The sequence below is a fragment of the Moschus berezovskii genome, chromosome 21 (genome assembly GCF_049115385.1).
Source record: "Moschus berezovskii isolate FMDL1 chromosome 21, NW_MosBer_1.0, whole genome shotgun sequence".
In the NCBI taxonomy this organism is placed as follows: domain Eukaryota; kingdom Metazoa; phylum Chordata; class Mammalia; order Artiodactyla; family Moschidae; genus Moschus; species Moschus berezovskii.
In genome coordinates this window covers 56032215-56045561 of record NC_142480.1, presented here as the reverse complement: position 1 = coordinate 56045561, position 13347 = coordinate 56032215, and the positions used below count along the sequence as shown (strand labels likewise).

General features: G+C 40.4%; 1 protein-coding gene and 1 pseudogene across 5 annotated transcripts in view; both read right to left on the bottom strand.

Annotated features, from left to right (window-relative positions):
- Positions 1 to 13347, bottom strand: part of CHD2 (chromodomain helicase DNA binding protein 2) — a 112552-nt gene that overhangs the window by 35623 nt on the left and 63582 nt on the right. For all 5 annotated transcript variants that reach the window (XM_055417732.2, XM_088829684.1, XM_055417735.2 and 2 more), the window contains 7 exons: positions 13039 to 13110; positions 9761 to 9910; positions 8937 to 9085; positions 7850 to 7946; positions 7354 to 7446; positions 3237 to 3407; positions 2154 to 2329 (listed from right to left, as the gene is read on the bottom strand). In XM_055417732.2, the coding sequence (XP_055273707.1) occupies positions 2154 to 2329; positions 3237 to 3407; positions 7354 to 7446; positions 7850 to 7946; positions 8937 to 9085; positions 9761 to 9910; positions 13039 to 13110 (908 nt within the window). The remainder of the gene's footprint in view (positions 1 to 2153; positions 2330 to 3236; positions 3408 to 7353; positions 7447 to 7849; positions 7947 to 8936; positions 9086 to 9760; positions 9911 to 13038; positions 13111 to 13347) is intronic.
- On the bottom strand, positions 12340 to 12406 carry LOC129550828 (U4 spliceosomal RNA; annotated as a pseudogene).

The following is a 13347-nucleotide window of genomic DNA, read 5'->3' as shown; positions in this document are numbered from 1 at the left end:
AAAGATGGAAATTATATAAAGGAGTCACATATAAACTGGAGTTGAAAAGTATAACAACTAAGATGAAAAAATCACAGGAGTAGATGCAAACTGACAGAAGAAAAACTTCAGTGAAAAGGAAAGTCAACTGAGACTATCCAATGTGAAAGAGAAAAAGAATAAAGACTATCCTTCAAAAACAAAGGAGAAATTAAGACATTCCCAAATAAATAAAGACACAACTTGTTGCTGCAGGCCTGCCCTAAAAGAAATACTAAAGAAGAGTACTTTGGGCAGAAATGAAAAGACAGGAAACAATAACTCAAATCCACATGAATAAACAAGAGCCTCAGGAGGACACCTGAGTAAGTAAAAAACACAGTGTATATGGATTTTTTTCAGTAACTCTTTACTTCTGAATGATTTTAAACCTGTCTGACAACAAAAGCACAAAAAGGGAGAAGGAATGTACCTAAACTGGAGTAAAGTTTTAGAATACCACTGAAATTAAGTTGATATTAGTCCAAACTAAATTGTTCTAAGTTAAAATATTAATTATAATCTCCAGGGAAACCACTAAGAAAATAATTTTTTAAATGTAAAATAAACAAGAAAATTAAAAAATAGTATACTAAAAATCATGCAATACAGAAGAAGGTAGTAATGGGGGAAATAACAAAAAAGATACAAGATATAAAAAACAAACAGAAAAATGCAGACATAAATTTTATCAGTAATTGCATTAAATGTAAATGGTTTAAAGACTTCAATCAAAACAAAGAAATCAATACAGTGAATTTTAAAAAATCATCTAATTAAATACAGCCTATAAGAGTGCAACTTAGATTCAAAGACACAAATAGATTGCAATAAAAAAGGAAAAAGATATCACACATACAATATCAAAAGAGTTAGAGTATCTACATGAGTATTGAACCAAGATACAAACTTTAAGACATAAACTGTTGCTAGAGACAAAGGACATTTTATAATGAGAAAAGTGCCAGTCCATCAACACAACATATTATCAAGTATACATATCTAACAGCAGAGGTCCAAAATACAGGACGCAATAACTGACAAAATAGGAAAAATAAACAATATAGCAACAATAGAGACGGCAACATCCCATTTCCAATAATGAACAGAACAATCGGGCAGAAGACCAAAGAACACAGAAGATCTGAACAGCAGTAAAGCAAACAGACCTAATCAACACCTTCAGCACACTCCACTCATCCGCAGCACAATCTACAACCTTCTCTGCCTAACGCTAGGGGTAGGGGCGGCAGACGTGGCGGGCCACATGCGAGACAGACTACCGGTTCACGATGGCTAAGGTAAAACCCAGGGAACAGGGTGCTGATGTTTCATCAGTGTTTGTATGTGTTTACATTTCTCCATAATAAAGAAAGAAAGGAGAAAAGAACAGGTGTAACATTTAGTGGGAAACGACGACCTCATGGTTTCAAATACTGACCTAAAAGGACTACGTGACATAGCTAAATTAATAATATGGATCAGATCATAAAGCTAGCTATCTTCACAGTTTCTACTTTCTTCACCTGTTTAAAAAGATAACATAGAAACTAGGTTTGGGGAAATGGTTTGAAAGCAACATTTTAGATTTTTCTGGAGGGTGGAGGGATGTGTAATAAGTACTGACATAGAAAGATGCCTAAAACTGACTGAAAGTGACAAGAAGCAAGCTGCCGAATAATAGGCTGTGTATAACAACATGCTGTATGTATTAGTAAACCAAACTGATACCAGTATCAACACTAACAGAAAGTAAACTGGAGTTATCTGTACTCCTTCAATTTTTTATATTATACCATTTCTTCTATATGCATTGTTAAATATGTAGGCATGTATATACTCAAATTCTTCAATAAAAACAAAAAAAAGTTCCAGCCCAAGGTGACCTCCAGCAGCCTCTTTCCTCTTGGCTGGACTTTCTTCATCACGAAATGTTCAGAGCAGAGAACAAGAAGTAAAGAGCTCAACGGAGGAGAAGCTTGGAGAAGGCAGAATCATCCTGGGGTCGTGGGGCACGACTCCAGTCTCCCTGCCGTCTTCCGCCCTCCTTGTCACCCAGGTCAGGGATGTATCACCTGAGGCTTACAGCATGCCCACCCAAAAGTGAGGGGAGGGAGAGCAGGGCCTCCACCAACCTCCGGATCTCAGCATCCGTGAATCCCTCCACCAGGTCCTTCCGCACACTTCGGGGACGGCCTCTGCGCTTGGGCTTCTTGTCGTCATCAGAGTCATCCGTCTCACTCTCAGAGGCAGAGGACCTCTGGGCCTGTCTCTTAGACTCAGTATCAGAGTCACTGTCATTTGTCTGAGCCTGAAAATGCAGAGTTACACTGTAGCAAATGCCAGGTCCAAGTGATCTAAGGACTAAGACCAGCCCATCTTAACTCCTTAAAGCTCAGAACTTCCTATTTTATCAGGCAAGTCAACCTGCCTTTAGGAAAGGAGGAGGCAGATAGCGTGTGATGAAAGGAGATCTGCTTGTGTATTCACACTGCCAGAGACATACTGTCTCTGGTCGACTAGTCATCATTAAGTACACTGGAATAAAGATATTTGGATTGTAGGTTCACGTTTACTTCCTTGGGCAAATTACCTCTCCATGCCTTTGTTTTCCATTTGGAAAATGGGGATAATAGCACCTATAATACAGGATTTTCATATGAATTAAATGAGTCAGTGTAAATGCACTGACTTATGCCTGGTACACTGTGAATACTCAATGACAACTACTATTAGCTAATATTGATTTACTAGGATCTTAGGCAAACCTGAGTTTGCTATCACCAACAAATTGAGGAATAAAAACACAGTTTATCTATTTCTGTGTTCTTGCAAAAATCAAATTAGATAGTGCCTATGATGGTGCTTTGTAACTGAAGCACCTTTATATAATCTCTTACTAATTATTTATACCAAGTGCTATGAACGAACATTTACAGAGGAAAAGAGGTCTGACTCTGAAAGCTGAAGGCCTTGCCAGTCAGAACCAAACTGTTAGAATGACTACTTCTAGTCTCAGGTGCAATATGCAGCCTTCTGTCAAACTCAAATCATGTTCGGTCATCGCACAAAGGGCCAAGATGCAGAGATCGAATGTCTCCCAGGTGTGCACCTGGGCCCTGTGCACGCTTCCACGTCCCTCTGCTAAGTTCCCGAAACTCTGCCCTGGAACCCTGCACGTTAGAAGCACTTCTGTCTCTCTTGTCTCACTTGATCACCTTTTTAGTGGAACTCCGAATTCGAGGCAACATGTAAATCTCTTCCAGCTCCTTCTGCCGCTCTTCCTCCTCCACTTTCTTCCTTTGCTCCTCTGGGATGATCTCATCCCAGTCCTTGTGAGGACGCTCGTCAAGCTCTTCTTCATCCTCCATCGTTGCAAAGTTGGCAACCTTACAACAAAAGGACTTCACTGTCTGACCGACATTTCACTATTTCCCAAACACCATCTACTGAAACACCAACTCATGCAGTGTTTTGAATCTAAAATACTATGAATGATAAGAGGACTCCCATGATATTATATAATCAAAAAAATCAAGTTTTCTATTAATTTCTCCCTTATCCCCTCAACAAAATCTACTTGCCAAGTTCTAAAGTTTATCAGGAATTTTACTGAAGAAGAAAGATAAAAAGATACAAACTGTCTTATGTTATATTAAAAGATGTGCTATTAAACCATATATATTTTCTAATATATTAACTAGAACTTTTAGATTTATTTAGATGATAATATTTGCAGGGAATTCCCTGGTGGTCCAGTGGTTAGGACTCCATGGTTTCACTGCAAGACTGCAGGGGACACAGGTTTGATCTCTGGTCAGCGAACTAAGATCCCACATGCTGTGTTGTGTGGCCAAAAAAAAAGTAAATATAGACCATAACATCCGAATCCCTAATGTTAGTCCAGTGTGGACTGACAGGCCTGTGCACTGTAAACTGATACTGAACAGAGCTCATCTGAAACAAAGAACAACTCAAAGCAGTAGCTACTATACAGTCAACTGGTTACCTTATTCACTTTTATTAAAAGTATAGAAGCTAATGGTATTTCATAACTTCACATGCTCAAAACTGTACGTTAGTCTCAGGAATGAAAACGAAAACATAAAAATGCAAAAAATTCAAGCCAACTTGGAAGAATATTCCATTTACTTCATGTTGTAGTCTGATCACTAAGTCATGTCCGACTCTTGTGACCCCATGGACTGTAGACCACCAGGCTCCTCTGTCCATGGGATTTTTCAGGCATGAAAAATGGTAACCCTGCGGAGGGTTGCCATTTCCTTCTCCAGGGGACCTTCTCGACCAAGGGATCAAATCCCAGTCTTCTGCACTGCAGTCAGATTTTTTACCAACTGAGTTATCAGGAAAGCCTGATATCAGACACTTAATATCTATTTATATAGACATGTATCCCAGAAAGAAAGGCATCTGCATGTATGCCTTTGAAAGCCTTAGACTATGGCTAGAGAGAAACATCTACCAACTCTGGTCACTTCTGAGCAGTGGTGGACAGGCCCCAGGCCTGGACAGAAGTTAAAGAGTTTTAGGAGGTTCCATTCCTCAAAATAACTTAAGAGCTGACACTGAAATCAGAACTTTCGGGCAAAATTAACTCTAACTTCCAATATGGATATCATGTCTTCACAATCAGAATTTTAATATTCCAGGACAAAACCAAAGGTGTGCAATTTCTGAGATTTAAAACTTAACATTTTCCTGTTCCATAAAATGAAGTATCTGACTGATCTCTCAAGTTAAGCACTGTTTGTAACTACTTTAGATCTCACTTTTAAAATGGTATTAGTTGATACAAATACCAATACTACAGATACATCAGTGGTTCATGCAGTTGGGAATTTAACTTTCCCAAGAGTGGTGTAGCAGTCAAGGGCCAGACTCTACAGGCCAGAATCCCTGTCTGAGAAGTAATAACAACTCCAAACATGTGTGACTTTAGGAAATCTACTTAGCCTCCTTGTGTCTCAGTTTCCTTATCTATAAATGATGGTACTAGTGAGTTCAACATAACATTGTTGTAAAAACTGAAATACTGATACACAGAACGAACTTAAAATAGTGCTTATAGTAAGAATTTTCTAAGGATTGGTTAGAATCCTTAGATCCTTACTGCACAATGAGATTGCAGCTCAAATCTGTCACCAGGCTGGTTTGGTAAAAAATTCCAAAGATGCAGTGGACTACAGTGAGGAAAATTTTGCGACTGTATTTGTTGCTATGGGTGTAAGTATAATCTTTTCCTGTTTTAGAATGAAATGTAAAATTGCTTATGTTCTTAACAGTGTAGAAAAATACACATGTATCACTCGATTTATCTCTAGGTAGAGAATTTTCATTGGAGAAGGAAATGGCAACCCACTCCAGTGTTCTTGCCTGGAGAATCCCAGGGATGGGAGAGCCTGGTGAGCTGCCGTCTATGGGGTCGCACAGAGTCGGACACGACTGAAGTGACTTAGCAGCAGCAGTCATAAATATCTTAAAAAAATGTTATGTTTTCAACACGTTAACTTAACAAAAAAGAATTATAAGGATAAGAGTCAATTCAGTGACACTCGCCAGATATACAGAGTCCCTACTTAAGCAGAATCCTACCTAACTAGACGCTGAAGCATAATGGCCGAAAGGGCTTTAGAAAGACAAGTGTCACCAGTAATCTGGCTTCTGATCAATCTGTAACACGCAGACATTTTTCAGACCTAAATAATCATATAATATTTTGACTACGACACCATCATGAAGATTACTTCTGTTTAAGAAAGGAGCATTAGTCACAGAAGTGAAATCCAGTTGAAACGCTAACAATTCACCTCCATCTTCTGCATCCTTAAGACACATTAACTCTGATCCTAGAATTCTGTGATCCATTCAACCCCTTCCTTTTTCTTCCACTGAGACAACTTCTACCTGTGGCCAACCCTGGACTTCATCACAAAGTACTACTTCCTCCCAAACACTTCTTTCTCAGTCCGAGTGGGTCTACAACACATAATCATCCATGTAACCTCTTACCCTCTTCTCTAAAATGCTCGGAACCAACCAATGATGAATCCACGCAACCACATTCTCACTTGATCTGTGCAACTTTTTGCCACTTTGATGACTCTTCTGTGCCTCCTAAGCCAATCTTCCACCTTGGCATGAACAACTGATCCAGTTTTTCTGACCTCAAGTAATGCTGGAGAGTTATTTGATCCTGCTGACTTGCTCTAACATGAAGCCTCACCTTCTAAATTCAGCTCTAGTCCCTATCAAGTTCCTCCCAGCAACTCCTGACCCCTGGATGGAGCCATCCCAAAACTTCACTTCTCAGTAAACACCTCACTTACTGGTAAGTAAGGTTACCAACTGGAGCTTCTACATCTTCTCTCCCCTCTCCTTCCCAAAGTGGATTCTTCTTTTGTCTTTCAAAGGCCAGTTCTTCCATCTGTGCTTTTGATTATATCCCTTCCAGTCTCCTCCCGGGCAATGTGTAACCAAATTATCCTCTTTCCTTAGAACCTTCAATGTTTTCCTATTATCAAGCTCTTTCCTCAACCTAGAAACATAGTAACACCTTTAAAAAACCTTACCTTTCCTGACCCTTTCATCCTTATAAATTACTTGCACTGTTTTCCTTACTAAGCTTTTTAATAAAGTGACTCTGATGCTGGGAGTGATTGGGGGCGAGAGGAGACAGGGACGACAGAGAATGAGATGGCTGGATGGCATCACCGACTCGATGGACATGAGTTTGAGTGAACTCCGGGAGTTGGTGATGGACAGGGAGGCCTGGCGTGCTGTGCTTCATGGGGTCGCAGAGTTGGACACGACTGAGTGACTGAACTGAACTGATACTCAATGCGGTCACCTCCTACTCATCCGGTATCCAGCTTTTGCATTTTCTATCAAATACCACCAACCATCCCACAACTTCCCTAATGCCACGAAGTCATCAAGAGCTTCCCACTGTCACCTTCTATTTTCATACCTCTGACCTCTCTTTGTCATGATTCTATTAACGTCTCTCTCAGAGCTCCACATTATCTAGTTCTCCACCTGTCCCACTGACAGCGCATTTGCAGCCTTACTCACACCAACTGTTTTTCTTCTATCCACTGACTCTGGGCAAGATGGTGGTTACCCCCATGGGAAGGACTGTACAGTCAATATTCACACCACACTTGGAACTCTAGAGAATGATTTTAAGGGATATGAATCAAGTTAGGTAAAAAGAAAAGCATAGAGTATCCTGCACTAACAAAGTACTGACAGGCATTACTTATTATTGGTTCACAAATCAATGCCAAGGACTTTCTCAGACAATGATTTTAATACCTTAAATTGTGACAGAAGTTCATCTGTTGCACTTGTTGAGACTTCATTCTCTCTGGTTTCAGCCAAGCGCAAAATTTCATCTATATCCATTTCCTAAAAGAACATGGTAAAAAGGCAACAGTGTCGTTCACTGAGAATACTGGTGCAAATAAACCAACTCTCTTCTCTGATAATCCGTTTTCTTTTACACTCAGTTTTTATAATGTTTTATATCCAACGTTTCAAACTACTACTTATACAAATCATAAGATGACACTTCAGAAATTACAGGAAATAAAATTGGAATAAAAAAGAGCAAAGACAAAACCCTCCATGCTTTTCTCATTCTTTCCCATTCAATTCTGTAAGCGCTTTCAGCCGTATAAGAAAAAAGAGAAACTACGTTCTGCAAGTAACTACTCTTCCTTCAGAAGAGTCTCAGAATGTGCTTCCAGAAAAGTTTAGACTCTCACAGATGATACTTATCAAGACATTCTAACCCCTTGTTATTAATCACCTGAGGCTCTGATTCTTCCCCTTCAAGCTCCTTGAAGAGATCCTCTGCTCCAAACTTCAAAATCGCTGTCAGCTCTTCTTTATTAAAAGGATTTGAACTGTAGAAGTAAAATGTAGTTGTAATCTCTTAGGGACATCAAATAACCTCTATTGAGTTCTAAATATCTATTCTTCCTAAAGAGGTCCAACTACTGGAGAAAATAGAAATCCTGCCACAAGAAAAATGATCTCATAAATATTTCAAGGTTTTTAATCCACAGGATGAGTCTGCAGTGGTAAACCTAACTTAACAAAAGACTAAGACGGCAATTATTTTCCGGTTGGTTCATATATTTACAAGGATAAGCAAGAAAGATAATTAGCAACATAAAGGAGGGAATTCTCTCTTAATCCTTTAATTCAGAAAGTTATTGGTCACCAAGAATTTTCAAACACCTCTCTGGTCCAAAATAAAAGAACAAGCTTTTTCTGTCCTAGTTTTCTTTTTAGTGGAAAATCATCATCACCTAATTGGGCTCATTTGATTTAACCTGTAAGACTGCCACAGAAGATACTCAACAATTTGGTCAAAATGTAAACTCTCTAAGAGAAATTGTTGTGCTTCCAAATAAAGCCAGCTGAAACTTAACTATTTGCCTTCCATACCCTTTTGTTTTCAATAGTAAAGGCAATCTCCACACAAACATTTTTACCAATAATAAGAAATGGCCGTCAATTCAACCTGCTCCAGCCTTACTGCTGAAAAGTCCAAGGCAATATTGTGCCAGGCAAAAAGCTGCCACAGCTGCTGCTGTGTTGTACGGCACAGGCAGAGCCAAAAGCAAAAGGCTAGAGAGGAGGGCAGGAAAGACAAGAGGGCACCTGAGGAGGGCTGATACACCAAAAAAGGCTAAAGAAAAGAGGAAGGAGAAATAGCGAAAACAAAAGAAAATGAAAGTGTCATCTTGCAATTTTGGCTTGGTCCTTTCTAGGTAACCAACAGATTAATGTCTGTTCTCATGAGCATTTCATGAGAAGAATGAACGAATTACATGAAATGATGATGTAAAATTGACTTCTGCTACCTCTCCCACCTTTCTGGCACTTACTTGGACCTCCCAGAGTTGTTTTCCAGAACTGTTCGACCAGTGGTATCCATGCGCTGAATCACCAGATGGTCCAATACCATCTTCTTTTTGGCCCGTTCTATGATCTCTTCCTCTACGGTCCCCTTTGTAACCAGGCGGTAAATATTTACCTGTAGGAAAAGGCAATGTTATGCTTATGCCTGTTCACACACACAGAAAGTTATTTGTCTAAAACCAAGAGGGGAAATTAAAAAAAAAATCTGTTCTCTGCTATGGCATACTATTTGTAAGTCATTGATCCAAGCAGACAACTTAAGCATTAACATTAGGGCAGCATGTTATATTCTTAAATAAAAATTGCCTCTAAGAACTATTATTATAGCCTTGACCTAACGATAAAAATGCTGCCAAATATCGTTATCTGTTTTACCAAAACTGAACCTCCAACCACATATGAAACTTAAATGGTAGCTAATATTGGAGCAGACTTTGAAGTTCATCCTTGAAGGAAACAAGTGTGTACTTTTGCAGCATACGACAGCGCTAACATTGACCATATGTAATAAAAGTAGACTGCCCTGAGCAATGTGAATACCACAACTTTTCTATACTAAAACAGAGAGAAATTGACAATTCTCAGTCTATTCATCATGTACCTTTGAGTAAGCCAGAAAGTTACTGGTCAGACACTTTACAAATGGTGAGAAAGAACTGGTCCATAACTATAGGCTCATCTCATCTCAGCCCTAAAGACAGCTTCTCTCTACTAGCTAATTAACAAATAGATATCTACCTATAGACAACGACCTCCCCTCCAAGCCACATCTAAAGGCTTCTCCACTGACCTGCTTCTTCTGACCAATTCTGTGGGCTCGGGCTTGTGCCTGCAAGTCGTTCTGGGGGTTCCAGTCAGAGTCAAAGATGACAACTGTGTCCGCTGAAGCCAAATTGATTCCCAGGCCACCAGCCCTTGTCGAGAGCAGGAAACAGAAGTCCTGTACACAATGCAATATACTACTTTATGCAGTGGCCTTCTCAGAAACAGTTTCACAGTCCAATAAGCCCTTATACCTGGAAACCCCTGCAGGTGTGAAGAAAAGTGAGATATGATGGACAAACTTTATGGAGGCTACAAGAATGTCAGGGACTTGATGGCAGAGTGAATTTTCATTTGATTAAGAGGTAAGAGTTGGTGCAATGAGCTAAGGGAGTCAAGTAGAAATGGATAAGGCAACAGGAGCAAAAGAATTAGTGGTCTTGCCCAACTAAAACTAGTATACAAGCAGTTAACAGAAATCAGACAAACTTAGTTATCAAAGGATCACTTCAGTAAGTTGCCTACGTACTTATTTCCTGGGTAAAGGTGAGTCATGCCATGTAAGGCAGGCAGTCCGTATACGCAAGGTAACTTTATTGAGCAAATGTCCATTCATTTATTAGGCTGCTGAGGAATACAGAAACACTGCACTAACGGGTGACATGACGGAACCACTGGGTAGCACAGGACCCTCAATCACCATGGAACATGCACCAAGAAAACCTGAGAAGGACAAGCTGAAGAGCTGCATAGGGGAAAGACCCAGGCCCTGACACATCCCAGCTTCCACAGCAATGGCATAGCAGAGACTGGGCAGGCACCCCACCCCGGTCTGCATCTCGTGGAGGTGGCCCTCAAACACTGGCAGTTCTGAGCTATCTTTTGATAAATGGCTGTATTTAATACATATACACATGCAATGAAAGGGTCTCCCCAGTCTAAATAGTCATCCACCAACACTGCCGCAGAGCTAAAAATAGAGAGAGCTGCCTCACAAGAACTTTAAACAGTGCCAGTAAAGAACTGATCACCAGGGCTGTTGGAGCACTGAGTCTGTGACCCTCGGTAGAAACACCCAGCAGTTCCACACTCTAGAGCAAAGCCCTCAGGTAAACACTTGAGAATAAGATATCTAAGACATAAATGAAATCTGAGCTCTGAATGATCATAAAAAAGTATTTTCAATGTCACTCTTTATCAAAGGTAGTATGAATTAAGATATTAGTTATGTCTATTACCAAACAGGTAGAGGTTAAAAACTATGAAACTAAAGGGTGAGGTAAAATAGAAGTATTTATACACAAAAGTATGAATATAGGGACTTCCCTGGTGGTCCAGTGGCTGAGACTCCGCGCTCCCAATGCAGGGGGCCTGGGTTTGATCCCTGGTCAGGGAACTAGATCCCACATGCCTCAGCTAAGACTAGGCACAACCAAATTAATACATTAAAAAAAAAAAAGTATGAACATAAATTGTTTGGAAAATGCTTCAGCAAAAGGCACTAAAAACCTTTTTTACATGCTCATATCCTCTTAACTAAACATCTGACAACAATAAAATGGTTAAATAAATGAAGGAACAGGCATGAGAAAATATTAGAAACCATGATTTTTTAAATCTTTAATGATAAGGAGAAAATGCTTAGAGTAGAATTTTGAATGAAAGGTGACAACAAGACTACATGCAGCCTGATTCCAACTGGGGCAAACATATAAACAAATAAATGGTGTCCTCTGGGATGAATGAAATGGACCCAAATGATATGAACAGCAAGCTGGAATGGGAGTTTGCAGCTTTTCTTCTTTGTACTCTTCACCAACTTGCACAATTTCTAAATGTGCATATAATACTTTCCCCCAGTAATAAAGTACATAAATTTTTTAATTAATTTAAGAAAGACTCAGGTTTGAAGAAAATGGTAGAGAAATCATTTTCTCCATCTAGCCATGGGGTAGGGGGATGAGAGGAGAACTATGAAGAAACCGACTTTAGTTTTTTTCTGACACAGGGCAGTGTAAGACATTTAACTCATACTGAGTTTTAGACTAAGAGCAGGGCACAAAAAACCAATCTCAACACATTCATAATAATACAAATAGCTGACACTGATGGCATGCTTGCTCAGGGCTATGTGCTAATTGTTCATCACCGCAGGGTAATGAAGCAGGGAGTGAAATCATGTGAAATTTTGCAGGTGATGAACTAGGAGGAGGGAAAGGAGGAATGGGAATTAGATGGTTATCAATATTTTTAATAATTCAATTCCTCTTGTCCTTGACTACTCAGAGCCTTGGTTCTGAAGAGATTAGTGTCTAAAACTCCTCAAGGAAAACTAAAATTTTAGGCTAGAGAAGAAGCCAGAATACCACAGTCTAATTGAGCCTATGTGCAATTCGAGGGGCAGGAGTCCTGACATTCTGGAGTGACAGACACAGTGCTTAAAGCTCAAGTGAAGTCCGGTCTTTCTACACAGAAGAGCCGCCCAGACTTCAGAGGCTCCCACGCTCTCTCCACAGAATGCTGAGTCCCACCTCCAGCTCCCTCCTTGGCTTCCTCCCCTCCTCACACCACTGCAGCCCCCCACGCTAAACCTCTTCTCCCTCCTTCTCTCAATTAGCAATAATCGCTCCTCAGATAAACCTCATTGGCTACGATACTGCCACTGCGCAAAGGTTCCCTCCTTCTCTCAAATCCCACAGTATTTAACAGCTCGACAGGCACACATTACAAGGTTACACGGCTTCGAGCTTGTCCTAAGGGCTCTTCCACACATGCCTTAAAAACAAAATACTTTATACTGCCAAATTCAAGCTGAACACCTAACAGATGAGCCAATGCTGCTAACAGCCCAAGCAAGGGAATTAAGCCACATCCCTACCAAGGTCCAACAAATCTGAGACACGACAAACATACTTTCAAGACTCAAGTCACCAAGAGTACAGGTCAGAACCTTCTGAATTAACACACATGTCAAAGTTAATCCTACTGGTCAGCCCTCCGCAACCTGGCCTTATTTTTCTTCTAGGCCCAGATATTTGCCATCTGGGAGCACCAGAGAGCACTGTGTTGATATCAGAGCTGCTCTGCCATTAATCCAGCCCCGGGAAGAGAAACAAGCATGGATCTGCTTTTCTGGGGTGACAGACAACCAAGTTAAGAGGCATCTTTTACATGAGTGATTTCTCTTATCAGGTAGGACAGCTGCACTGTGAACTGTTTCTGAAACAGAGTACATTCAGCTAGAAAGGCTTTCCCCCTTGATACAGAGCCCACACTGCCCAAGTAACAAAGCCATGCATGCTGTACCTCAGATCCATCTGCATTAAAGTGGTCCAGCGCCTGTTTTCGGATTTCTCCCTTGATGGAACCATCCAGACGCTGTAAAAATAAACCACAAGAAAATCACAAGGCAGGAAAATCAGCTGCACTCAAAATAGAACAGAAGACTCAAAACTTTCCTCACTCCAACACCCTCTGAGTAAAAATAACCAGAACACACTGGCCGAGTGCCGTCCAGGAGCTATGATTGAGCAGCACACCCAACATATCCCCAGCTCTCTGGTTACACACTCAAGCTCAGAAGCTTCTGGTTCTGAGGGCCACCTAGGTTCATCC